This window comes from Phocoena sinus, chromosome 11, assembly GCF_008692025.1.
Source record: "Phocoena sinus isolate mPhoSin1 chromosome 11, mPhoSin1.pri, whole genome shotgun sequence".
Taxonomy (NCBI): Eukaryota; Metazoa; Chordata; class Mammalia; order Artiodactyla; family Phocoenidae; genus Phocoena; species Phocoena sinus.
In genome coordinates, this window is record NC_045773.1 from 45,229,392 (window position 1) to 45,257,224 (window position 27,833).

At 49.0% G+C, this 27,833-nt stretch overlaps 1 protein-coding gene across 5 annotated transcripts in view; it reads left to right on the forward strand.

Annotated features, from left to right (window-relative positions):
- TRAK1 (trafficking kinesin protein 1) overlaps positions 1 to 27,833 on the forward strand; it is a 78,626-nt gene that overhangs the window by 46,481 nt on the left and 4,312 nt on the right. For 2 of the 5 annotated variants that reach the window (XM_032650393.1, XM_032650394.1), the window contains 9 exons: positions 663 to 741; positions 1,727 to 1,857; positions 2,526 to 2,600; positions 3,135 to 3,272; positions 6,919 to 6,995; positions 8,319 to 8,555; positions 9,613 to 9,929; positions 16,043 to 16,378; positions 25,935 to 26,037. In XM_032650393.1, the coding sequence (XP_032506284.1) occupies positions 663 to 741; positions 1,727 to 1,857; positions 2,526 to 2,600; positions 3,135 to 3,272; positions 6,919 to 6,995; positions 8,319 to 8,555; positions 9,613 to 9,929; positions 16,043 to 16,378; positions 25,935 to 26,037 (1,493 nt within the window). Of the gene's footprint in view, positions 1 to 662; positions 742 to 1,726; positions 1,858 to 2,525; positions 2,601 to 3,134; positions 3,273 to 6,918; positions 6,996 to 8,318; positions 8,556 to 9,612; positions 9,930 to 16,042; positions 16,379 to 25,934; positions 26,038 to 26,844; positions 26,936 to 27,833 lie in introns of all 5 variants that reach the window. The other 3 variants (XM_032650397.1, XM_032650395.1, XM_032650396.1) reach the window with 3 other exon arrangements.

The window sequence follows — 27,833 nt, forward strand, 5'->3', positions numbered from 1 at the left end:
AAAGCAAGCGGAGGGAATCTGATCCCAGCCACAGATTCCGGCTCCTGCATCTGGCTTTCAGGACTGTGGCATCTCTGGGGCCAGGACCTGAGGGCTCAGAGATACCTCTCTAACTGGGACATTTTCTTGGGGCCTTCAGATCTCTTCCCACCTTTTCAGCCAGGAGCAAAGCCATCCAGAGTCTGAGGGGTAGCTCTTGGGTCTCTGAACTTTAATGCTTTCATATTATACCCTGTTTTTGCTCAGCTGAATACAACAGGTCTAACTCCCACTCAGAAACTCAGAGGATGGTGCCCGGCACGTAGTAGGGGTGATAAGTTTTAGCCATTCTTGTGGTGGTGATTATCCTTAGAATGCCCACGGTAGGCAGGGCTGTGTCATAGCCACTGTTTGGGTCACAAGGGGGTCCATGACTGTGAGCCAGGACAGACACACGTGAATAGACAGGCCGACTGATAGAGGGGGCGCTCACAAGAGTTTTAGCAGCTGCTTTGTGTGGTGCCCTCTAGTGGTTGGGATTGACTTTCTATATCTGAGGGCTCAGTGGGTCACAGCTGGGGAGATGCTGAAGGGCAGCTTTCCAGACCCAGGTTAGCCCTTGCTGCATCCCCTAGGCTGTCCAGGTGCGACTGTGGGATCTCTGACCTGAGCCTTGTCCACAGGCCTGCCAGCTGAAGACGGAGACCATTACCTATGAAGAAAAGGAGCAGCAGCTGGTCAACGACTGCGTGAAGGAGCTGAGTATGGCCTGCCCCCCGCCCCTCCTGTCCCCCGCTTTTACTTTCCCCATCTGCCATCATTAAGACCAGACGGATTTGCATCACCTGATAGAGTGTGGTCTTCCTGCCGGCCTGGGCTCAGTAGCATTTTTTCCGAAAACTAGAGGCCTCCCCTGATCTTGTGCGGCACCCCTCACCCTCGTGTATGAGACAGCGGGTGCGGTGTTGTCAGCCATACATTCCCAGTCTCTCGCAATTAATTAAAATTAATTTTAATTTTGGCTTTCTGCTGGAATATTGGTTATCGAATGTCTGAGTTAGGTCCAGCATCGGAGTCCTGAGCTGAAGATGTGGAAGAACAGCCTTATAGTATCAGTAATTTGATGTGTAAACGTTGAGGCCAGAGTTCTCAGCTTTGCAAATACGATGTGCTTCACACGGAAGCACGGACACAGGAAGTACCCTCTCCATTATAAGTTTACACGTTAAGACAAATGGGCAACACGGTATTCTGAGTGTCAGCAAAACACTAAGTCAATGAAACGCACCCTATGTTTAAATCTAGTAGAATGAGTTATGGCTCTGAATATGGGTTGAAAACGCCCAGGGGAATTGTGTTGTGCATGGCGATAGTTCCTTTCTGGAACAGAGTGCAGCAGGGGTTCCTGTTACTGATGGGGGTGTGTTCCTGTGTGGAACGTGCAGAATTGGCCAGAGGCGCCTTCTGTTTGGTATGGCACCTCACGGCTGACTGCGAAAGCCTGCCCGATCTTCTCTGGGCAATGGGGTGAGGACCCACACAGAGCCTGCGAGCCACAGCTGGTGGGCCGGTTCCTCCTCACGACAGACCGAGCCCATATAGGAAGATGGGGACTCTCCCTCCAAGCCATCTTCACGTGCCCTCTCCACTACTCCCCCCTGTCTTGTAATAAAGATGTTTTTTTCTTGGACAAACCACAAAGAAACCATTCTCTCTGGCTCTTGCGACTGTCGTTTCTTGGTCAAAGGGGACGCCAACGTGCAGATTGCCAGTATCTCGGAGGAACTGGCCAAGAAGACGGAAGATGCTGCCCGCCAGCAGGAGGAGATCACACACCTGCTTTCCCAGATAGTTGATTTGCAGAAGAAGGCAAAAGCTGTAAGGCTTCTGTTTCTCTGGCCGATACAAAACTAGCTGTTCTGAGATCGAGAAGGGGCATTTACCCCAAAGACAGTGCCCTTTAGATTCATATTTTAGGAATTTGTGCCGTCCCTTTAGAGCTTTTGCTAAAGCTTAGCGGATTCAATAGCATAAAATTTGTTGCCCTGAATTGGCAAGGGGATCACATTTATCACCACTCACCTCCTAAGAAAAATCTGCAAATGAATAGAACTCATTAAGAAAGGTAAAGGGGCTGTAAACAGAGAGTTTGGGAATTCAAAGTCTGAATGATCTAGTTTGGTATTTGTCCTTAGGGCATCTGTATATTCTGCGGTAGAACCTTGTCCCCTTTAGATTTAAGATGAAGCAGCGAAAAAACAATTAAGTTTCCCCACGTCAGGCCTTTGCTAGAAGCCTGAGGTGAAATGCTTCCAGAGAGCGGCTGTGACTATGGAGGGTAGGGGTAAGCGATAGGGAATGAACACGGACACAGGAAGTACGCTGCCTTCCAAACTATATAAAAGACAAAATTTTACTCCAGTATAAGATAAAATCTCCCTGTGGACGTGTGATAGGATCATAACGGATCAGGGAATAAGAGGGGAAAAGTTAGACTTTTCTACGTGTCTTAAAAGAGAAGCTGATTTCCCTTTGCCACGTTCTAGTGTACAGTGGAAAATGAAGAACTTGTCCAACACCTGGGGGCCGCCAAGGATGCCCAGCGGCAGCTCACGGCCGAGGTGAGTGGCTCTCCCTCATTTCATCAGGGCCCCAGTCCCAGCTGGTGTAATCAGCCTCCCTCCAACAGGCTGTGTGGGCCCCGTCCATCTTAACGACCATTCTGATTTTGAATTGAATGTCATTCTTACTCCTAAGGCAGCTCCCAGTTGAGCTGACGCTGGTCGTGAGCACCTGGGGGGCTGGGCTGTACACCAGCCTGGAGCCCGGTGCGCACGGGCCCACGACAAACGTTCCAATAAGGGAAAGGACACAGAGCACGCCATGTCAGAGGAGCCCCGTTCAAAGACGTGGCAGGAAACGAGGGAGTGATGATTCGTCCTCTCGTTTGTTTTCTCTCAGTTGCTCGTTAGTGTTTTAGGAGATTTCCGAGTCTGCAAGTAAAAGAAAAACTATGCCTTGAGGACTCTTTGGCCTCAGGACACAGGGCAGCTGGTCCCGTGGAGGGCGGGAGCCTCTGGTAGTGATCCTGGTGGGTGGGTGGGCGGTACCAGGTCTCACATCCCAGCCCTCTGCCCTTTCCTGGTGTCCGGCAGCTGCGCGAGCTGGAGGACAAGTACGCCGAGTGCATGGAGATGCTCCACGAGGCCCAGGAAGAGCTCAAGAACCTCCGGAACAAGACCATGCCCAACACCACGTCCAGGCGCTACCACTCGCTGGGCCTGTTTCCCATGGTGAGTGCCCGCCTGCTGCCTGACCCCCACTTCCCACCCTCAGGCCAGCAGGTGCTCCTGGGAGGAGGGCGGGTCTGGAGCTGAGCCTCTGCAGGTGGCTTCTCCTTTTGCAGCTTGGATCTGGATCGGAGATGAGGGCTCACGAGCCCAGCCCGTGGCTTCTTAACCACGTGAGACGAATTGGTCCTTTATTTTCCGTCCCTCTGAATCTGTCTTTTCTACTCCTGCCCTTGGAAGAGAAATTTAGTAGGAACTAGATTTAGTAGGCACCTCAGGTATTTGGAAGGCACCCTACATTATTTTTCCCCCCGACCTTTTTAGAGTATGTGCTATTTTGGGCTCATAAGCGCGTTGGAGAATTCTTAAATTGCCTTAAGCTTCCGCTGGTTCTTTGTATGCTTATTAACCGTTCTGGTGGCTTTCGGCATCCGTGATCTGAAAAAAGATTTCCCTCTATGCTGGGTGTGACGTTTTTATATTTTTCGTCTTAGTTCCCCACAGTCTTATTTCTTTCACCCTGGCCTGATCTGTTTCATGTTTAAGCTTTAGGGGAATGTGTTTGAGAAGGGGGCTTTCCAGGACGCTGACCTCTCCCTATGGTCAGCACAGGGTGGTGCCCCTCTGCCGGTCATTTCCCAGTAGTATTGGGGGGAACTTTCTCATTTTATCTTCTTCTGTCAGACTAGGGCCCCTTGAAGGCGGGGACCATGTCTTATTGGCTCTTTCCTCCTTCCCTCTCTTTAATACTCTGCACCTAGCACAGTGCTTGGTACATTGTAGAGTTGTAGGTGCTTACTAGGTGTTAGATCTGGATGGCTGGATCAACGGACTGAAAAGCAAACCACCACAAACTTTTCAGGCTCTATTTCCATGCTTTGATGAGATACCAGTTCTCTCTGAGGAGAGAAGACCTTTTGAGAGAAACTCCTCTAAATGAAATAGGAGTGGAGGGCTGTATAAATGTTTGTGAAAGTTGGTCCCTTTCAAATTGACCTTTACTCAGGGCTCTTTTTTCTTCACAGATTCCCCCTCCACACTGCAGACACTGTCACCCAACCCCTTGCTGTCTGAATGAACCACTTTTTCTAAATCATGATCTCCTTTTCTTCTTTGATTTCGTATATAAAGTCAGGCGCTCTCTCTCCACCTGATTGAAATCTAAGGGAAACCAAAAAAGAAAGACACAGCGTAAATAAGTCAGCTTTCCAAGAAGCTGATTGGTGATCCAGTGATTCCAAGAATCCCAGTGAAGGCAGCAAAGGACAATATATCCCCTGAATCCCCATCTAGAGCTGACTATGCTCGGCTCACAGACGGACGGGCCCGTGTAGCTTTGTACGCTCCCTGCCTCACTTTTCCTCCTTCCCGGTTTCACATCTCCTGGGGCTGTCTTGTCTCCTGCATGCCTGGGGTTCACTGTCCTGTGTTCCTGCTCTCAAGGACAGACCTGTACTTTAAAGCTAAACCAGGACGTAAGAAAAGTTGAATTAAGTCTGCATTTGGGTTTCTTCTGGAGAGACTGATTCTCAGCGTTTATTATTTGCTGAGGTGGAGCTTTTGTTTGCCCTTTTTCTGCTGTTGGCAGAGCTCAGTTTTTGAAGACGGCTATTTTTAAAGTGCATTATGCATGAAAGGTATTTAAGGCAATCCAAAGCTTGCATCATGCCTGTGTCTCTGGAGCAGAACACCCGGCTCTGCCTCTCTTGCTCCCAGCCCTTCTAACTGCTGAATAAAACAGTGAGTAGCAGGTTTTGCTCAAGTATGTTCCCAATTCTCTTGCGTTATGGCCAAGAGTTCTTAATCTGGGATCTACAGACAGGATTCAGTGGGCCCTTGAACTTCGAGGGAGGATTATATCTCATATGTTCATTAATCCCTAACTGTACTTGGTGTTTCCTTCCTTCATGAAGGTAGGTAACAAACCACAGCGATATTAGCATATCACCATAGCGTGACTTTGTCATCCATCGAAATCACAGCTCTTTTCATAGCACATGTCAGTGGCCACAGATGTCCCAAGACACCACCTGTGCTAATCTCCGCTTCAGTCATTACCAGTCCTGAAACCCGATCCTGTGTGTTACTCTATCCTACTTGCAGTTATTAATATTTTAGTAATTAACTCAGTATATCTGGCTTCCTCTTTAATCCTAATTATTTTATTCATTTAAAAACATTATTCTGAGAAGGGATCCATGCTCATCTCCAGATGGCCCATGGGGGATCATGGCCACAAATGTCACAGACCTTGCTTGTGACTTTCCTTCAGAACAGCAGTGTCATTAGTAGTTTGGTATCTTGTTTCTTCTCTTAAGTGGTATGAAGGTCCTTCCCTTGTGCAGAACTTGGAATGTAAACAGTATTAAGAAAAATAAACTAGCTTAAAAATTACAAATTCCAGACGGGAGCATCCCCAGTGGACTGGGGGGCCCTGGAGGAGGCCCCATGCGTTGTCAGCTGGGAAGCCACTGGCCACAAGTGACTATGTAAATTTAAATCACTTAAAATTAGTGCAGTTAAGAATTCAGTTCCGGGCTTCCCTGGTGGCGCAGTGGTTGAGAGTCCGCCTGCCCATGCAAGGCACACGGGTTCGTGCCCCGGTCCGGGAAGATTCCACATGCCGCGGAGTGGCTGGGCCCGTGAGCCATGGCCGCTGAGCCTGCGCATCCGGAGCCCGTGCTCCGCAACGGGAGAGGCCACAACGGTGAGAGGCCCGCGTACCGCAAAAAAAAAGAACTCGGTTCCTCAGTCACACTGGTCACATTTCACGCGCTCAGTAGCCACCTGTGGCCAGTGTCTCCCATACTGGATGGTGCAGAAAGAGAACATTCCCGTCATCGCAGGAAGTTTGGCACAAATTTAGCCCTCCTCTTCAGGTTCTCCGAGGTGGTGTCCTCCTCTGAGGCCTCAGCAGGTGCTTTTCTGCACACCCTGGTCCTATCGGCATCCACCTGCGTGAGCATGAGGGGTCGCTTGTCAGCCTCCGCTTCACCCAGTGAGGCCTGGTGGGCGGTTCAGGGAGAGGGGTACTCGCCAGGCCCCTCCATTGTTGAGTCTGAGCTTGGGGCTTGGCCCATCCAGGAGGTGAGAAGTGCTCAATGACTGGTCTTCCCCAGACCCACAAATTCACAACCTGGCTAGAGAAAGACGCAAGTGGAGTGTTCAGAGAACTGGCAAGGTCTTCATGTGTTTGCTGTCTCCTTGGGGAGGAGACGAAGGATTCCTGGCGGAAGTGAGATGTGAGCCGGTTGTTAAAGGTGGGTGGGCCACAGATGGTTGGTGGGCACGGGAGCTTTCCCTGCCGGAGGCCAGGGATCACAAGAGCAGAGCCCAAATGACAGCACCCATCACTCAGGTCCTCCCCCGCAAGCTCTCTGCCTCTTCTTGTGGTCACCGCCACGGCTCCATGGTTCAGCCCAGGGAACATAGGGTTTGCTATCAGACCCTCAGTTCATAGGAGCCAAGGGGCTTTACACTCAGCTCCATGGGGATCGCTCAGCCCGGCGTTCTGCTCGTGGCAGATGCTGTCACCCTGTGTTCCGAGGCCTCGGTTTATGCTCTGTGTCCAGGCTGTCTTCGCACCTCTTCTAGAGACAGAGCACTTGAATTGCTGCTCACTCACTGTGTGTCTCCCGGCTTTTCCCAGGACTCCTTGGCGGCGGAGATCGAGGGAACCATGCGCAAGGAGCTACAGCTGGAAGAGCCCGAGTCGCCAGACATCGCGTACGGCCTTGGTTCTCAGCTCCCAGGGACTGTGGGGTGGGCCTCAGATGCCAGCAGTGATCACTGTGATCCTTCCGCAGACAGTCTAAATTAAGGGAAATTAGAGAACACAGCTGACAACCCCCCTCCTCCTCTGGTTGCGTTTTAAATATATATTATGAACTTGCAGAAAGTCAGGGAAGGACAGATGTATTTCCCATCTCTCTTCACACAGGCTCCATCTTGACACCACCGCTCATTTTTATCTTTCTTTTCAGTGGAACATGTTACCTAAAAGAATTTTGACGTCTGTCAGGAAAAGAAGAATAAGATGCAATCTGAGATACAGAGGGCTCTTCAGGGGGTGGGGTGTGAGCAAGGCTTCCGTTTCCTTTCTGCATACATACCGGCTTGTGCCATCTCTCTCCCTAACTTGAAACCTTGCACTTGGCCTGCTCAGAGGTGTAAGGAACCTGTGGATCTGATTTCATCAAGTTTTCTCTGTACCCAAATCCCATAGACAGAACTTAAACGGGATCCTGGAAGTGACCAGTCCCTAAGCCTCGGTGCATGTGTGAAGCCCTTTGCAGCCCAGAAAGAAGCAGCCATTATAGAAACATACCTACCTTTTTCTCCTTAAAAGAGAACAAATGAGCATCAAAGTGTGGTTCTGCTCTTAGAAATGGCAGTTTCCAGAAAAAAAAAAAAAAAAAAAAGACTAATTTGGTGTTTATCATCTCATCATAGAAGTTTTTAAGACTAACTTTAAGTCTTACTTTTTTAAAAAAATATGAATGGTCAACAAAGACTCATTCTGCAAAAATTTATTGAGCCCTGTTATGTGCTGAGCAGTGAACACTGCCCTCGTGGAATTTGCCTTCTAGAGACTATCATGAGAGAAGAAAACTAGGTGGGAGACAAAAGTTACCATTAAATATATCTGTAGGGGCTTCCCTGGTGGCGCAGTGGTTGAGAGTCCGCCTGCCGATGCAGGGGACGCGGGTTTGTGCCCCGGTCCGGGAAGATCCCACGTGCCGCGGAGCGGCTGGGCCCGTGAGCCATGGCCACTGAGCCTGCGCGTCTGGAGCCTGTGCTCCGGTAGGAAGCAGTATCAACTTTAGGACACAACCACGTAGTGGAGCCCTGAATTCTGTGGGTATTGAGTCTCTTGAATTCCAACCAACACCCTAAGAAACACGTGAAAGGCACAGGGTGTCGGGTTGCTTGGGGGTCACAGTGGGCCAGCTGCCTGTTGGCTTCTCAGTGGATAGTGTTTGGAGGGTTGAACTCCAGGGTCATTCCTGCATTTGCTTAGTCATGGATGATGTTGTGCATTCTCCCCAGTCACCAGAAGCGAGTCTTCGAGACCGTAAGAAACATCAACCAGGTCGTCAGGCAAAGGTCTCTGACCCCGTCCCCCATGAACATCCCTGGCTCCAACCAGTCCTCGGCCATGAACTCCCTCCTGTCCAGCTGTGTCAGCACCCCCCGGTCCAGCTTCTACGGCAGCGATGTCAGCAATGTCGTCCTTGACAACAAGACCAACAGCATCATCCTGGAAGCAGAGTCAGCAGACCTGGGGTGAGCCAGCCAGGGTCTTTTATCTTTCTGCTTTGGGGACAGGTAGGGGGGATTGAACACAGGTTCGGTAATCAGAAGAAGGGGGGCTGATAAGAGTCGCCTGAAAAGTGTAGACCTTTCAGTTCTCAAATCTGTTGTACCAACCGGCTGAGCTTATGCTTATCTTGATGCTGCTATATTAACCAGTTTAAAGTGTTATAACGGGATGCACCAGAAGTCGGCTTTTCTGTAAAATGTTGGAGGAGAGGAGAAATGACAATTTTTTTCTGTTAACCTTTATCTGTTAGGCTACAGACCAGACATTTGTTTCATGAACCCCTTTGTAGCTTGGATTCTGAAAGGCTGAGGAGGACTCAGGCTTGGTCTTGTGAGCAGAATCTGGTTTGCTTCAGGAGGTGGGGTGCAGGGTGTCTGGCAAGTGCCCGCCACACTATGCATTACTGGGATGGGTCCTCTTCAGTGGTGGTCTGTCCCTCTCATCCTGAAGCCCTGCAGGACCCCACCACCACCGCCATTTCATTGTCCATCCTTTTCCTATGACTTCACAAAATTGGCTTTTCTGACTGATGGGTCAGACGGTTGGAAACTGCTCTATCGGAACTTTGGTTTTTTTCTGGACTTTATCATTTTTCTTGTTGAAGTATAGTTGCTGTACAATATTATGTCAGTTACAGGTAGGTGTACAACATAGTGATTCACAATTTTTAAAGGTTATAGTCCACTTAGAGTTATTATAAAATATTGGTTATCGGCCTGAAGAAGGTTTCTTCCTAAGGCGTCATGAGGGAGATGTTTTGTAGGGGTTGGATTTTATGTAGTGTGTGCAAATTTGCAATGCACCTTAGTGCTCCCTCCTCACCTCCCTGAGGAAAAAAAGAACCAACAGAGGGAATTGTTATTCTGGACAGGCATTTGTTTCCCCATTTTAGCCTAAATTTCAACTGCCTTGGTTTCCTTAAAAGATCAGCTGCCACCTGGAAACTAGCAGTAAGGCCGTTGTTGTCTAGCGCCCCCTGCTGGGTGCTCCGCGCTCACCCCCCGTTTCCCCTCCTTCCAGAAACGAGGAGCGGAGCAAGAAGCCGGGCACGCCGGGCACCCCGGGCTCCCACGACCTGGAGACGGCGCTGCGGCGGCTGTCCCTCCGCCGGGAGAACTACCTCTCGGAGAGGAGGTTCTTCGAGGAGGAGCAGGAGCGGAAGCTCAGGGAGCTGGCGGAGAAGGGCGAGCTGCTCAGCGGCTCCCTGACGCCCACCGAGAGCATCATGTCCCTGGGCACGCACTCGCGCTTCTCGGAGTTCACCGGCTTCTCTGGCATGTCGTTCAGCAGCCGCTCCTACCTGCCCGAGAAGCTGCAGATCGTCAAGCCGCTGGAAGGTGATCACAAGGGGCCTCGGCCCCTCTCTGCCCTCCTCAGCGACTCTCTGTGGTCCCTGATCCACCACCGGAAAGCTGGCAACCTCTGTAACGCCTACTCCTTTTTCTTCCGAGATAGCCACCCGCGCTGCTGGTTTGAGTTCCTCTGAGTGCCCAGGCCTCCACCTCTCCCAGTGCAGGTTTGGAAATGCACACACAGGCAGCCCAGACTAACCTCCAACTCAGCCAAAGAAAAGAAAACGTGTTGGCGCCGGTTTTCCTAGTTCTCTTTCTCTTGCATTTAGGACCTTAGAAGTACAAATCTTTTGGGGAGGCAGAGGCGCTCCTAACATCCTCAGAGGTTAATCAGGACATGCCTGGGGGTGTGAGAAGTGTAGCCAATTGATGCTTTGACTTCTCAAAAAATTTGGTGTCAGGGAGGGGGTGTGCAAAGCAAACACTGTAAGTTGTTTTTTTCAATAGCCAGGTGAAAGCGGTTTGCTATTTGTTGACTCACATGTTCCGCTTTGGTCTTCAAATAAAGAGGGTGTGGCTTTCCGCAGATGCAGTGTTCTGAGCAAGGCTTGTAGACCTCCACAATTTGGGGGCCGGGAAGGGGGTGGCTGTGGTGGCGAGTGAGTCCTGTCCCTCTCTAAGCCTACCTTTTCCAGGGGCAATTCAGTTTCTAGTGTCATGGACACCCTAGATGATTAACCCCATGGAAAAACTCCCCTTTTTTCCTTCTTTTTGCTTTAGGCATTATAACATGTGTTCCTCTTACCTACCGCTACCCTGCTGAGAGCCACTAAGTGCTTGTAATTTTCTTTTTTTTTCTTCTTTAGTTTGGAAACCCAAGAGAGTTTGAGAAGGTATTTCAGAATTCTACTGTGTATCTAATGCAAAGCCAAATCAGAATTTCTGTAAGGCAGTATTTGTCACCTTTTTTTTTATTACCCTCTTTAAGAAGCCATTTTAGACATGAATTCCCAATCCCTCCCCCCCAGAAAAGTTAATGCCATAGATATATGTGTTATATATTTATCTGTGCCTAAAGAGAGTACAGATATTCACCCCAGAAGAACCAGTTTTCAGCCCTGGGGGGCAGTATCACCCCTGTTAGGATGCATGCTGTAAGATGAGGTTGTACTTGTAAAAGACCCAAGAAATGCTGGGTGCCATAATTCTCCAAAGGAAGGAAGAGGGTGGGCGAACATTCTTTTTTCATAATTACTTTTTAATTGTATAATTTAGGTCCTTCTTAGATTTCAGAAGAGGGATGGCTCATCCTTTTTTTAACTGTTTATTCAGTTGTAAGCTTGGTGATTGTTTTCTGATCCATAATTATGTCTGTTTTTCTTTCAATAAAATCTTCCATTTCTGCAATTTTACTTTTTGCCTTTCTTTTCTTTTTTCTCCTTTGTCTCTCAGAGGTCATTGGAATTTATCATCTCTATCTTGTCTGCTTTCTATATTTTACTTTGTGTTTCATTAGATCATCTAAGGATATGTTTTTGGATTCATTTTCCAAGCATATTGTAGGAAGAGATTTTTTTAAAAGTTATTTTGACCAATTCATCCTTTTCTCTTTTAATCTTGTGACGTAGATAGCAGTAGTTTTGTGATAAATTAATAGAATAAGAGGAAATCCCATTAGATTTGCAAGATAAATTTCAACTATAGTACCCTGCTCACCAGGAACCCATATCACTACCATTAAAAAGTCATGTCTTATCACTATGGGCTGTAAGGTATCCTCATGATAGAGATCTATCCCTCTGGCTCCATTTTGTAGTGCTCTGACTTCTTAAGTTGTTTAAAATACAACCAATATTTTTTTTCTTCCTCTCCTCTACAATTACTTCTGTGTTACCATGTTTAATTTGATATGGTGAAGTGCTGACATGGAAGTCTGCCTGATGCTGGGTTCATTACAGCTCTAACTGTGGTGTTGGATAAGTTACTTTACCTTTTTGAGTCCTGTTTCCCTTATTGTGAAATGGGGCTCACGTCTACCACACAAGATTGTGTCAAGGAATAAATGTGATGCGTTTTTATCGTGCCCGGCATCTGATAGGTGCTTGTTCACTTGTAGGCTCCTTGAACTTGCCCCTTTTCCAGTAATTCAGGTATAAGGGCTAGCCTTACCAGTGTTGAGACCTGGACCAGTATTTTGCTGCGGCCAGTGTTCTTACATCCTTTTCCACTGCCACCAAGAAGCTGATAGGATTCCCATGCTCTCCAGTGGCCCAGGTAAATGTACCTGTGGTGAGGCCCCTGGAGAATGTTGGCTGGGATCATAGCAGATAGCCAATCTGTGTCGTCCATCTGTGTCTCCCTTACCTATTTAATTAATCTTGCTATCTGCTCATTGGTGTCAGCCAAAATAACTGGGCTAGGTGTTTAAGAATGCTAGCACTCTTGTCTCTTCATCTTATCTTACACGTTTTAAGCAGGTAAAGGACAAACAAAATATTCAAAGTAGAAGGAGATATATCGGCATTAAAAGGATGAATCAGGCAGTATTTTCCCCCTCTATTTTGCTCTTCCTTTCTGATTGATTATAACCAGATAGTATTTCCAAATATAAACTAGTTAATATGTAATTGGGGAAAAGCATACACTTCCAAGGTGTACATTATCCAGCAGGTTTAGTTCTAACTTTTAAGCCCTAGGTGCTCTGCTGACATACATGGATTTAGTTTTCTTCTCCTTTGGTGACATGAAAACCTTTTAGTTACAACAGTGGGGTGTGGAAAGACAGCAAACAGAAGGAAAGGGGCAGTGGCCGTAATTACGTTTCTGCGCTGTCCATGCCCTGCTCCATAGACCATCCTGGTGCCAACTAGGAACGTGAAGGTTCCCCTCTTTGCCTGCCTGACCCCAGCTTCATTCTCATGTGGGTGGGAGAAGGTGATGGTAATGGGAGGTAGCTAATAGTACAGCAATCCTCCTGCTTTGTGCTTAACAAAGAAAGGAGGCCAGGAGGGGTTGGCACGGGAGGTGGGGGGGAGCTGGGGATAGGAGGGAGACAACAAAGGCTCTGAATAAGGCAGAACTCCTCACACTCCACCTCCCATCCACTGCCACGCCTGGACCACCACGTTTGCTCGGGCCCTTAGAACCAGTCAGGAGTAGAGATGGTCCATGAGCTCCCTGCATGGCATAACTCACATGACAGTCAAGTTTGCAGAGGTTTTCACCAATAGTCACTTTTGTAGAATAGAAGACACCTGTTTGAGAATTAGAACACTCACCTGATTTCTGAGGCTCACATTATGTGAGGCCTCCTCAGTGCTATCTGAGATGTGGTGTTTATGGTCAAGAGGCTGGGCACTGGAGCCAGCCTGGGTTTAAAGCCTGGCTGTGCAGCCTCTGGCAAGTCATTTTACCTCCCTGCGCTCGGTTTCCTCATCTGTATTGTGAGGATGGCAGGGTTATCCTGATGAATGAGTCAGTAAGCGTAGGCGTCTTAGAAGAGAGCCTGGCCCTTAGTGCTCAGTAAAGGTTGGCTATTCCATGAGTAAAGGAGGCCTGAGGCGTGGGGTAAAAAGGCACGTATTATGCATCTTTCCGCATAACCTTTCCATTGTAATCTCACTAGATTTCCTTGCTCTGCATTTTCAGGGAATGCAAAAAACTCCATGTACTTCTGTAGCCTTTTTAACTCCAAATAGCAACTCTGTAGCCTCATTTCTCTCTCGGACTCATGCATGGGGTGGGGAGAGATGGGGCAGCCTGTTAAACAGATGGAGAATGGAGGCCCACGGGACTCTTTTCTGGGCCCAGACCTCCAGCCTCAATGAGTTCTTTCCCGGTGCGTTGTAAACGTCTAGAACCCCCTTCAGAAGGATGAGGAGATCTGCCACTTCCTTGACGTGGTTCTTCACTTTCCATTGTGTTGACTTTCCCTTGAGTCCCCTTCCCAGTGTGGCCATGGCCACATTGCATCTGGGGATTTCTCATCTTCCTTCTAAGACCTGGATGCGCCGCCCCAAGCTGGGTGTCATATTGCCTTGTTTAAAATTTCTCCCCAGTGCAGTTTTGTTGCCAGGAATGTGGACATGTGAACAGTGAACACACAAACCGGGGGCCCATTTTGGATTATTATGCGTGGAGGTCCCCAGGAGTGGCAGGAGAAACCCCATTGGTGGGAGAGTGTGCATCTCCCGGCAGGCCCTGGACGCCCACGGGGAAGCTGCCCTGCCCGCCACTTATTCCTCCATATTCTCACCGAGCCCGGGTTCCTGGCTAGTTTTCAGACCTATGGTTTGAGGAGGGAGGCAGGATGAGTTTACAGAAAGAACTGGGCCTTTAGCACTGAACCCTGGCTATGCTACCGCTAACTCAGTGACTCTGGAAGTTACGTAACTTCAGTGAACCTCTGTCTGTGAGGTGTGGGTAATAATACTTAACCTTGCAGGGCGATTTTGAGGAGTGAGTCTAGGTGATACATGTAAAGCAAGCTGCCCTGCTGGTACGCCTCCATACAGGGTAGCTTGTTAGAAAATGTTGCCGTGGCACCTGGGACTCAGGATCCCATGCACAGGTTTGTTTCATTATATGTACCTTTCATCTCTTTCTTTTTTGCATTTAGAGTATTTTCTAGTTATATTCAATAGGTTGCGGTTACGTAGATTGCTATCGTACTTGGGACACTTAAAACCGGGAGAGACCCCTAAGAGTGTACAGTTTTTTCTCTTTTAAGTGGATTTGAAATTGCCCATTTGCAAAATCCTTTCAAGACTCCTCGGCCGAGACTGCCCCACGAAGAGTTATTTCCCAGCAGTGTTTTGGAGGCAGTGCACTCACTGGGCACAGCGGAGGGTCGGGGAGTTCAGTTACATTCCTGGACCACTTCCTGACCCCACTGCCTGACTGCCTGCCTTTCACTTCTCTTTCATCTTGACTCCTGAGCTCCTGGCCCCTGGCATCCCTGGTTCCCCTTTCTGACGTTCCCCAGGGCATCCTGGTAGTCTGGAGGGATTCTTGCCCTCCCAACAGAGGATGCCCTCGGGAAACCAGCAGTGAGTGTCTGGGAGTTCATTGAGAACTGTTCTCAAAGTCTCTCTGTTGAGCGTGGAATGTTATTGGTGTGGCTAGCTTCTTCATCTGTGGAATGGGGATAGAATGCCCACGGGCGGGGCACCCACAGTACCAGGGCCGTGTGAGGGGTATTAAGTGTCCTAAGGGGGAGAAGGTTTGCTCTAGCAGATGGGTTGGGCAGAATTCCGGCACAGAGTGACATGCTAAAGGTTCTGAGATGTAGTTCCTTAGTAAATACACTTCTTAACCCAAGTTTCCTAAGCAGACTTGGTCTTGGAACACCTCTCTTTGGGAGCACCGGGTTTACCTTCCAGGTCCTCAAGGACGCACTCCGGTGTTATTACAGACCTTGCTTGGTGTCATCTGAGTCCCAGGCTCTGGTGTCAGCCAGGAGATGGGCTCCTCTGCTTCAGACCTCTGTGTGGACTTACGTGTTCTTAAATCACGTCTCTTTAAGCCAGTTCCCACTCCCCAAAGCCTGCAGCCTGTCAGGCTTATTGGCGGAATACAGAAAACCTAGGTAAAGGAGGTGACGGCCGTGCCCACCACTTCTCTGTGTGCTACTTTAATTTCTTTTTGCTTTTCTCTTGTTGTGGGTCCTAGAGTTGGTTTGACATCGTCTTATTCTGCCTCTGCTCTGTCTTCCCTGTTCCCAGCTGTGTACTTGGTATAGAATCCATACACATTCCCCCCTCCCACCCCTCTTCTGTGCTTGCCTTGCTTATCTTTTCCTCTTCTATTTCTAAAGTGATTCTGTGTTGGATTTGGGGGTTGACATCAGTTGATTAAAATAAAGAGTTTGTCACCAAACGTCCTTGGCACATAGTATGGCGTTAATTTTACTTTGTAAAAAAATTGATTTTCGTCCTTAAATTGGTGCCCCTTCCGGGCATGGAAGGGGATTAGCACCTGCTGCACAGCAGGAGGGGCAAGGGAAGCTCAATGGGTGTCCCTACCAGAGTCCACCTGTGGCACCCAGGGCCCCCTGGGGCTCACGCTCCGCACTGGAGGGTGGTGAACAGCCATCCGCTTCGACCCCCGTCCTAACCGTCTCTTCTCCCTGTCGCCCCCTCTGCCCTTTCCCCTGCAAGGTTCTGCCACCCTTCACCACTGGCAGCAGTTGGCCCAGCCTCACCTCGGGGGCATCCTGGACCCCCGGCCTGGTGTGGTCACCAAGGGCTTCCGGACGCTGGACGTTGACCTGGACGAAGTGTACTGCCTTAACGACTTCGAAGAAGATGACACAGGTGACCACATTTCCCTCCCGGGCCTAGCTACCTCCACGCCAGTTCAGCACCCAGAGACCTCAGGTGAGAGGTCCCGAGCACGCGTGACTGTCTCAGGCAGCAGGAGTTACCCGAGCCGGCCTCAGGCTTTCCCAGAGGAGATGCAGGAGCCGCCAGCGGCCGAGGAGGAGGAGGGGTCTGGTGAGGGCATCGCGATCACTCCTGTAAACCTGGCATCTCTACCGGAGGCAGAGTTCCGGGCCATTCTCACTTCTGTCCCAAGCACCATCCGTAGTGGCTCTCTGTCTGTAGCTTCTGCTCGTCTGTGTGGGTGATGATGAAAGCATTCCCACTGTGCGGTTCCGTTTTTTAATAGAGTCTGATGCCTCCTTTTGTAACAAATGGGTGCGGCTCCCTGCCCACCTTGGAGGTGCATGGCCCGGTGGGCTCTTAAAGGGGAGTAGGAAAGGCTGCTAAAAAGAAGTGGATTATTGCCCCCTACCCGCCCTGAGCATCAGCTCCCCCTTCCTGTCCTGGCTCTCTCCCCATGTCTAAAAGGCAGCTTCTCGGGTCCCCTGGTGACTTCCAAACTGAGGTGAGCTGAGTTGGGCAGTTTTAGGGGCAATTATGAGTGCTGGATCGTTCAGAAGGTGAATGAGAGGATCTGTTACCTACACGATGCATTAAAATTGGAAGAAGCCCAGAAAGTGTTCAGGATTTCAGAGATCACTTCATAGATCAGCCTGTTCCCTTTCCTAACTGCAGTGAAGGCATATGTGTTTTCTTTCCAGCTTATACATGTGTTCAAAGTAGATTTTTTTTTTTTTTTTTTTTGCGGTACGCGGGCCTCTCACTGTTGTGGCCTCTCCCATTGCGGAGCACAGGCTCTGGATGCGCAGGCTCAGCGGCCATGGCTCACGGGCCCAGCCGCTCCGCGGCATGTGGGATCTTCCCAGACCGGGGCACGAACCCGCATCCCCTGCATCGGCAGGCGGACTCCCAACCACTGCGCCACCAGGGAAGCCCCAAAGTAGATTTTTTTTTTTTAAGTGTTTTAGCAATACTTCTTAATCCAGCAAACCCTGAGAGGATGTCAGTAAGCTTTTTTAGAGAGAGAACTCTAGATGGATCTGGAAAGAACACTGGCTGATCTCTGTGCCCACCTCCCTCCACCCCGATATTAAAGATATGACCATGAGGTTGCAGAATTACACATCCTAGGCCTCACTAGGAAGAAAAGCTTTGTGCCCAGGGCCCTAGCATCACAGGGTCACGTGGTTTACTATTTACCCCAGACTTCCTGGACCCCCTGGCTGCTTGGGCTGAGGGGAGAGACCCAGAAAAAGATGAATTAACCCAATGTCGTCATCCTCATGACATTCCCAAGCCGCCAGATTTGAGGAGAGGCCGTTCATCTTTGTGACTGATAATTTTCGTTCCTGAGAGGTACAACACTCCCCACAGAGTACAGGGCAGGAGAGAGCTGAGGTTCATGGTGGTGTCTCCCATCCCCTGGCTAAGTTCACACACCTCTGGCCAAGGAACTTTTCTTTTTTCTTTGACATAAACTTTAGAGGTATCATCAAGTAAAAGGATTATTTAGCACCTGGGTTTGTTTATGTCTTATTTTAATTTTTAGCCACTGAGTTACCAGATTAAGCTTGCAAGGGAATGAAAATGCACATTATTTAGGATCTTCTCACTTAAGAAAAGGAACCCTTTTCCCTCCGGTACTGTTACCTCCCTGTGTCATCAGCACTGGTGCCCCTCTGGAAGGCAGACCGTGGTACAGGAGACACTGTGTCTGCTAATTTTGTGGCTGAAGGGGCAGGCATCGTGTTGAATGTGGTGACCCCTCCCTGCAGCCTTGCAGGTGGATTAGAAGGTGAATCCTGTAGATTTAAAGAAGCACCATTCGGTTTCTCTTGGAGAAGAAGTTGTAGAGAAGGAATAAAGCTTATCAGTTCAGCTAAGAATATCTCGCCGAGGACAGAGGGAGCAAGGGGACCAGTTACGAGGAGCTAAGTCCTAACCACTTTCCTTACCACACACAAAGGCGTATCCATTGCTTCTTCCCACCTTCCTGAAACCTGCAGCAAATCCATCCCAGCAACTTGGAGGAGAGGCACGCAAACGTACAGTGGAAACTACAGAGGAGTCCCAATGGTAGTGTGCAACCAGAAAGAATTATATAGATCGCTGAAGGTAATTTAGGGAAGGTCTGATCATCTAGGCAAAGGTTCTTTCGAGCTTGTTTTCTGGGTAAGACTTGGTAAAAGCTCAGTGCAGGAGGGAAAGACGCGGACAATGATCTGGCTCTTTTTTCCCTGTGGGGAATGACAGAACCACTTTGATTCTAGGAATGTAAGAAGCACGTCACTCTACATAAATCATCCCAGGGACCCTGAGTGGCATTATGCACACAATCTTGGAGTCACAGGCAGACAGATAAGTTTCAGTGGGAAAGCCTGGGGCTTCCTCTGTCTTGGAATTTGTACCCCCCGCTGGCCTGGTCCCTGCCTTGGTCTGCCCTTTCCTGTTGCCAAACAGCACAGTTCCAGGAGCTGCCATCTGCCTGGGAAGACTTAGTAGGGAGAACCTTTGAAGACAGAAGGTGATTAACCTTTCTTTTTTAACAACTGGTATTATGGGAGGAAATTGGGAAAACTTGTATATTAGGCACTTTTGTCTAGAGCCTGCTCTCATGGAGAAAACATTTTGAGTACTGAAAAATATTTATTAATATATTTTAATGTATTATTGTGTCATTATTTGAGTTTTATAATCCCATGTCTTTAAAAAGGATAAATCCTTGTTATATTTGTAAATAATTTAGATGATTAAAATGGACTATGTAAAACAATTTTTAGATTACAGTTTTACTTTATTTCAGTAATATATTTTATGTTTTAATTCGTATAGAAAGTGCACTTTTATCAGAAATAGACATAATCTCGTACTGCCAGTGTTCTGAATTTTAGGTATTTATGTGTAGAGAAGAGGCTGCGTGTGGTAAAGGATTAAGGTCCGAGTTTAAAGTCACACAGGTCAGCAGATGGTTGGATGGACAGTCTAGGTGAATTATCGTGGATGCCTTGATTCTTAAAGGAGAGACAGAGGCAGGATTGATGCAACATAGAAGAAAGCAAAGGTCAGTTTACTTAATGCTCATACACATGGAGACCATTTCCAGTGGGAAAAATATCCTAAAACAGGCTCCGATAAATCATGGCAGCCTATCTGGCAGTGGTGCTGCAGTGGAGCTGTGTGTCATTTTTGAGGCTGAGTGTTGAAGGCAAAAATCACATTTGGTCAAAAGTGCCCTTGAAAATCCCTGAAGCTGCAGCACTTGGGCCCCCAGAAGCAAAAGCCAAGAACTAGCTTCTTTTGTAGCTTGCTTATTTGATACGTAGGTCCAGGCTCTGTTCAGGGGAGGTTACGTGAAGAGAAGGGAACAGCTGGTGGACGAAAGGAGGCAGACAGAAAACTCGAGGAACTGAGTATCACTCCAGCCTCCTCTGGGGCAGGGGCTGGTGTGAGCAAAGCCCCGGGTGGGCGTCCTGTTGCACTGTCAGTCCCACTGCAGAAGCAGGACCCAAAGGGGCTTGTGAGGGAACGTTGGCCGTGAGGACCTGATGAATGTAGAAGGGAAAGTCTGATACATTCGATTCACAGACCCTCTGGGAAGGTTCCTTCTTATCTCCACCCAGGGAGTTGACAAAGAGATCCCACTCTAGTGAGAAGACTTTTCAACCCCACCCTGGTGTGTAGCAGTTACAGGAGTTTGGTTATTATGGACAAAGCTGGGGTCTGCTCTCACCCCCCCGTATTAGGAGATGCTAAGGAAGCCCTGTGCTCTTGCATCAAAATGTATAGTAAACCAGAACCAGGCCAGTGCAGCCCAAAGTGAAAAATGAATGAAGAATCACATAATTGACTCATCCCAAACAGCACGGAGTCAACCCTGCTTAACATTTCCAGAACAAGCCCGCTTGCTGGAACCGCTTTTTCTATGGAACCTCACCTCTGAAAAGCATAGGAGGGCACTGCCGTGCTCCAAGGGGCACTCACATGGATTGTTGAGTGGGCGTTTGTTTGTACAATGCCTCTTCTAAAGTGGATGGCCCTTGAGGTAGCACGTGGGTGCGCGTTGAGGTTCCGGTGAGTTGTCCAGTTGCGCCGCCTGTTGACGCACGGGAGAAGTACGCTCTTGAACAGGCTCTGGTAGCACTCGCTGGGTGATGGACTTGCGGCCGCTTAGCCAGGCCCGCTCCCCGCACCTGTTGGTGTTTGCCACGGGACGGACATGAAGGCAGAGGGCGCAGGGTCCAGCTTTGTTGGCATCCGAAGAATCCAAAGAGACTCTTGCGTTTGCCCTTTTGATATTTTAACAGCATTCTAAAAAGTGATTTTGGGATTTTCCTGGTGGTCCAGTGGTAAAGAATCCACCCTGCAATGCAGGGGACATGGGTTCGATCCCTGGTCAGGGAACTGAGATCCCACATGCGGCGGGGCAACTAAGCTGGCGTGCCACAACTACTGAGTTCAAGCTCCTCAACTAGAGCCTGCGTGCTGCAAACTACAGAGCCCATGTGCTCTGGAACCGGTGGGCCACAGCTACAGAGCCCATGCACCCTGGAGCCTGCACGCCACAACTGAAGAAGAGAAAACCTACACGCCACAACTAGAGAGAAGCCCGGGCACCACAATTAAGATGCTGCATGCCTCAACAATGATCCTGCGTGCTGCAACTAAGACCTGCCACAGGCAAAAATAAATAAATATATCTTTTTTTAAAGTCATTTTATTTCCTGAAGATATCCCAAGGGCCACCTGAGGGAATTTCTGGTCCTCTCTTTGCCATTCCGTGAGATTGTTCCTCTGTTAAGTCACTTTTTAGATGAAACAGAGTAGACAGCTTGGTGTAAGGGGGACGAGTAGACTTTTTATTTTTAAAAATTTTGCAGGAAACACAAGTTGTACAGAAACCAGGAAGAGATCTTGTGATGTGGTTCGCAATCTCTGTGCTAGAAACCTCCCCAGTGCCTATGGGCTGGATGTCTGCATTGGGGACTCAGGGGTCCCTAGAGCTGCAGGACCAGACAGGGGCTGTATAAAAGAAATGCTTAAGAAGCAGAGAAAAAGAGTCACAGGCCCATGTTAAGCCTGGAACTAAGGGCTTAAAAATGTCATCTTGTAATACTGTGTAGTTTAATATCACTTTTATTTTTTAAAAAAGAAAAGAAGCTGTACTGCTGTATCTGAAACTGCCCTTGATTCCCTACCCCCCCAGAGAAAAACACTTGTTAAAGCCACATTAATCCCAAACAGCATTTATGTAAATGATGAAGCACACGGCAAACAAAGGTTTTATGGAGTTTTTCCCACATGGACTCATCATAGAACTTTTTTTTCCAGAAAAATTTATACGCAGAGTTATATAAAGAAGTGATAGAAAAAGTCTTTAGAGCATTTTGCTATGCCCTGAGAGTTTAGTTTTTTAGGAAGAATTCTAAAACATTGCTTAAAAAAATTAAAAATAAAAGGGGGCATGTAGCTGACAGGCAAAGATACGCATCCCACCTCCACTGTGGTTACTCCTTGAGCAAAAAACAACAAAGTCATTAGAAGCTGGTAAAAAGATGAAAAAAAAATAAAGTACTGACGTTTGCAGGGCTTTCAAGCCATGGCTTTAAGCTGGATGGACAATGCTTTTACTTTCAATAGGTTTGTTTTTTCTTGGACAGAAAAGGGCGGCCGGTGGATGCCACTGTTGATGTGGTGGCAGCTACTAGAATTAAAGGAGGTGGGGGGAGTGTGTGTGTGCGTGTGTGTGCGTGTGTGTGCGTGTGTGTGTGAGTGAGTTTATAGAAATGGCAGAGCAGATCCGAGTCGTGTGACGGTAGCTTCACACGACATGTTCAAATCAAGAAAAGGGGGAAAATGTCAAGCCATTTTGTTTATTTTACACAAGTTGGCCACTTCCCATGAAGAGTGGGAAAAGAATCTGGAAGGCTCTCAGTATGTCACAAAGATAAAGCCCCTTTTTCCAAGATTTTGGGATGGCTTTGTCATTTTAAAGAAAATATTTTAATAAGTTACTTCTGTAAGCCAAAAAATAGCTTGCATGTGTAGCATGGCCAGCATTCCTCTGTCCTCAGAGATCCCCTTGGAAGCCGTGTGTGTGTAGGTCCCAGCTCCCCATAGAGTTTCAGTAGGTGCAGCTGCACCCTGACAGCTGTGTGGGCTCCCGGGAGGGTTCTTTTAAGGATGATGCTATGATGGCCTTTAGAGAGAGAAGTTTCTGGTCTCCCGGCACATTCCCAGCCTGGCCTTCCCTGTGGGTGGGGGAAGGAAAGCATCGTTCCAATTGACCGACATGCATGAGCGCGTGTGAACAGATCTCATCACGTGGACGGCCAGGCTGCAAAGCCCAGTCACCCTGCAGGTCCCTGCCAGTATACCGAACTTTATCCGTGTTTCTTTCCTCTTCTCACCATTGGATCCCTGGGCTGCGAGGAGAGCACTGGGCTTTCCTGCCCATCTTCCCTGGAGACCCGAGCCTTCCACCAAGCAGCAGTCAACCTGGTCTGGGTAGCACACTTGCAGATAATCCCCAGCGTGGTCTTCAGGGCATCCAAGAAGGAAGCCCCAACTCACTGGAGACTCAGGGCTGGGCCAGGGCTCCCTCACGACTGGCTGTGGCGGCAAGATCCCAAGCACCCAATTTCCCATTCAGTACCAGGCACCATGTGCCCCCAGAGGAGCACAGCCAGTCCAGAGCCATTTACCAAGTGCACCTGCTCTGGGCAGAAAGCCCACCGGGGTCGGTCAGAGTGCAAGTGGGCAGGGGCACTGTCCTCCTTATACAGCCCTCTGAGACCCCACCTCGGCTGAAGGGTGTGTGCTTGCAGGTGGCACATTTTAAAGAACGAAAAATCTGCACGGTAGCTACCTGTATGTAGTTCACCAACGTAGATGGTCTTGAATAATCAAGGGTTAATTAAGTTTAAAGGTTCTCTTTGACAGATGAGGATTTTGTACCAGTTTCAGAGCCCATGGCCGGAGGAACAAAGAAAAATAATAAAGGTTAGGGTCTTTTGAGGGGGGGAAGTGCAAGTTCATTCCCAAATACAATATTTGATGAAAGTACTTGACAGTGTTGATACTTTTGGCTCACAACACTGCAGTCCTCCAGTCAGACCGAGAAAAGGAATGAGGATTTAAGTAGGAAGTCAGAACATTAAATCCAAAACCCCTGTCCTTGGAGGCCCCGAGCAAGCAGCATGCGGTTTACCCACAGCACCTAAGGCAGGGCTTTGGGGTGCAGCGGTGACTGCAGTAGTGAGCGCTCCCACTGAGCCCCTGCTCCCTGCCTAGAGGACTCTGTCAGTGCCTCTTGCTTTGGGAATTTGCTCTCTACTGTTCACAGAACTGTAGCAATCAGCCCCCAGCAGCTCAAGGAGCCTCGGGTGACTCACTGTCTCTGTGTTGTGTCCCAAGGAAGGGAGATGCTGCAGCGGCCCGGTGGGCAGTGGTGACTCGGAGAGCTGGCCGGTCCAGGCGTCCCAGTGGTATTGCGGAGGGGCCGAACCTCTGGCTTTGGCACTTTTGATCCTTGTTGTTGATTTTCCTTGGTCTTCTAAAGCTGTCCATCGCTTCTGGGGAATGATGACCTCTGAATTTTAGCAGCCTTTTCCTATTCCCAAAACCCATTTGCAATAAGATGGGTTTTGCTTCTGCTGATGCAACTGTCTCTCTAAAATGTCCATCTCACACTAACTGTTGCGATTGAAGATCCGATATGTAATGGGGTGGAGAAAGTGAACATGTGTGACCTTTTGATTTGATATTCTGGCCATGTATTTATTTAAATGGGGTACACTTCTAAGTTTAAATCAAGCCTTGCTTTTGTTTGATTTTTTTTAAAAATGTTCTCTCTCTTTCAACTGTTCTGTCTTAATTACTTCTACTTACTGCACTTTTCTTTCCTCCCTCCCAAATAACCCCTCACGCCTGTTATTTGGAATGCTTTTCTCAGGTTTTTTGTTGCTTTTGCTTCTAGACCTTATTGCAATCAGAGAATCGTGATTGGTTGGTTGCCTTTCCTTCATAGCTTCTAACATTTTTGTTTTGTTTGCAGTCATTTCTCAATTATCTGAGTTCCTAAACCATTACTTTTTTGCTTGAGAAACAAAGATGCATAAAGGCTATTTTTACGTGTGTTTTCCACCCCCCTCCTGCTTTGCCTGGAGCTCCCAGTGGCTGAGAGTTTGCTCTTGTGGCCGTGGTGCTGGCTGCCATGCCAGGGGCCACGGGAACCTTCCTTGACACAAAGACATGGATTGGACCACAATAATCAGGGGAAACCAGCCTTGCGTAGCTCCTGAGTCACCGCCACCATTTTTGTGCCTTGGCTGTGTCCTGCCTGCCTTCAATTTGCGTGTCTCCAATATGTTTTTGTTTGTTTGTTTCATCTGGGTTCTAGTTTTTTCTTTTCTTTTTGTTTTAAGATACAGTCACCCATGTGTGGATCTGTAGGTTCGGGGCACCGATCTCTTCTGGTTTGTTTTCCTTTTCCTTTTTGTCAAATCCAAGAGAAAACTTGCCATAAAGAGCTAGAAGATTCTAGTTCCAGCCTTTCGAATCTTCAGCATGCTCACGGCCTCCAATATCCTAATCCGTTGTCTCCCAAGGAGGTCTCTGGGGGCTGAGAGGCTGCAGGGGTGGAGTGGGTGGGGAGGGGGGCTGACCCAGACCTCACCTTGCATGCTATTGGGAGCAGCATCATTTTTCCTTTTTTTTTCTCTTCTTTTTTTACATTTGAGTTATGAATGAGGATGACCTCTGCAATCATGATGTCTCCTGTAGACTCTATTCCTACTTATCCCCTGCCGGCTTTCTGGTGCATGGTCCTAACGCTTCTGTGATTTACTTTGCTCCAGATCTTAGTCTTTCAGCTGCCTTAACAACTCTTTCGAGCTTTCAGAGGAAATATGTTGAGGACGACTCGTTCTGTCTCATTTTCGTCAGAAACCAGACATCCTAGAGATGGCAAGAAAGCAGCCCAGGGGGACTGGTGCTGCTCGCACCGCTGTGTGTCAGCCCAGCCCAGGTCCTGGCACTTCAGCCCCGCGGAGAACCCAGGCCCTGGGACTCCTGCCACGTTGTTGCTGAGGCAGCTGAGGCCCCATCTCCCTCCCTGTCGACCACAGTTAGACAGTAGTGGAGCCAGCTTCCTCAAGCCCCTTTTTGTGTAAACAGAAAAGGGAGCCCGTGAGCCTTGCCCTGTTCCCAGGCGCAAGTACCTCTCCCTGCCCTGCACCTCTCCCCTCCCCTTGGCAGAGTTTAGCACCTATTTGCCACTGAAAAGAAAAGTAAAGCAACAAAAGAAGGAAGCCGATTTGGACCTCTGAGGAGGGAACCCAAATTTACCCCCAAGGGCCCATTAGCCCTTCAAACTGGATCCACTACTGGCCAAAGAACGCTGATGGGAAACCCTGTCTGGACTGGGTTGGAAGCTGTAATTCGATGCTCTGCACACCAGTGCTCAAAAGTGTGGTTATTTTTGAGGGACCACCTTCGATCCAGAACATTCGCGTTTCACCTTCCTCGCCCAGATCCAGTTCACAAGGTAGCCCATCGCTTCTTGCATCTGTCCAGGGCCATGCGGGATTTTGACTTTTCTCATGGGTGTACTTGGATGCAAGGACTATATTTTGTTCCTCCCTTCCCCGCCCCCCCCCCCCCGATTTAGCCCACCACCCTGGGAAGTGCATGTCACAGACAAACTCCACCTTCACCTTCACCACCTGTCGCATCCTGCACCCTTCAGACGAGCTCACGCGGGTCACACCAAGGTAAGGGACCCGGCCGGGGGGTGGGCAGGGTGGGGTGAGGTTGAGACACTCCCTGTGAGACTTAACGTTGAGGAAAGCCAAAGCAGAGAGGCTCATTCAAATCTACCCCTAGCCAGTGGAAGCATCTCCCAAGCACTGCAGTCACCTGTTCTGAGTCCCATCTTTTTTTGCTTTCTTTCTTTCTTTTTGAATCAAGACCCCTATTGATTCAGATCCAGCACAGATAGAGAGACCTGGACCCACTTTTAGTTGCTCTTTTATTGGCCGTGGAAGATTCTTACGTCCCTTCTCAACCAGCTGAAGTTTAGGGCACTACCACAGCCCCCAAGTCCAAGTCTGTTGGCTTTTTGCCCCGAAGTTTGTCAGTAGAACGTGTTCTTTCACAGAATGGAGTTACTGAGCCCTGTGGTAGCACTTATGCCTCTGGCGATGGCCCCAGGGGCCATGCATCACAGCCACCCTGTAATGACCGAAATGATAAAACTTGAATGGAACCACATGTCCAGCGTGGTCCATTTCCCTTGGGCACCTCCAAGAAGTGATAAGAGTTGGTACCATGGGACAGAGGACTTGTATGGCCTGGGCGGGGGGTAGGGGGGGCGGTCTGCTTGGCTGGATTTCAGAGCTTCCAGTAAAAGGGAAAATGGTCTCCCCCAACGTGGTAGCGTGACCCCATCAGCTGATTTCTCTGTGGTACGAGGTGGCAGGGTGAGTGGAAGGTAACTTACGGGAGAGAGGCGAGCAGGGCCAGTTTGGAGGGAGCAGCTGCCCCAAGGAGCACCTTCAATGATGAATAATTCTCCGCAGGTCATGTGAGGAGGACGACGAAGCAGCCCCAGGCCCCGTTGAGCTGAGAGCAGATGTAGGGCAGAGAGTGAGCCCGCGGGCAAGGCAGGGGGTGAGAACACCACCAGCAGGGCCCCATGAAGGAGCTGTGTGTGCACGCGTGGCCGCCACTAACCCACGATGTAGGCGTGGATGTGTCTCTGATTGTGCCTGGCTAACTCGGCCTTGACAGCGGATACCTCTAACCTGTCTAAATGCCCCAGTCACTCCGAGTGCCAGCACTAATACAGGTCTAACCGAGGTTCTCACTGGAAGGGGACCTCTAAATTTTAGCTTGTCTCTCCGTCTCCCTTCCTGCCTCTGGAGAACCCGGCTTCCCTATCCCTCAGCTTTATGTTTGAAGAGATCATGTTTAAAACCACTGGACAGAGCTTCGCCCTGGGAGAGGCTGGCATCCTGGTGCCCTTCTGACTGTAGCCATAGGACCCGGCACCACACTCCTGCCTTCTTCTCTAAGTCCTTCTGGCCTCGTCAGGGATGAAAAAGCCTGAGAAGTCAGTAGTAAGAAAAGGCTTTTTACCTGAGTTTGAAAGAACTGCCGCTTGAAACAAAATAGAGAATCTCCCTAGGAATGGCTCTGTGAACAAGATTTTAAGTCCAGATTTTTGGGGGGCCCTCTATTGCTTGTAGATCAATTTTGTAGAATTCCACCTGTGCCTTTTTTTTTTTTTTTTTTTTGCGGTACGCGGGCCTCTCACTGTCGTGGCCTCTCCCGTTGCGGAGCACAGGCTCCAGATGCGCAGGCTCAGCGGCCATGGCTCACGGGCCCAGCCGCCCCGCAGCATGTGGGATCTTCCCGGACCGGGGCACGAACCTGCGTCCCCTGCATCGGCAGGCAGACTCGCAACCACTGCACCAACAGGGAAGCCCCACCTGTGCCTTTTGAAGAATCCACCTTTTAACCTGAGGAATCTGCTGTGGTTTCTAATCCCATGTTCCTCTGAGTACTC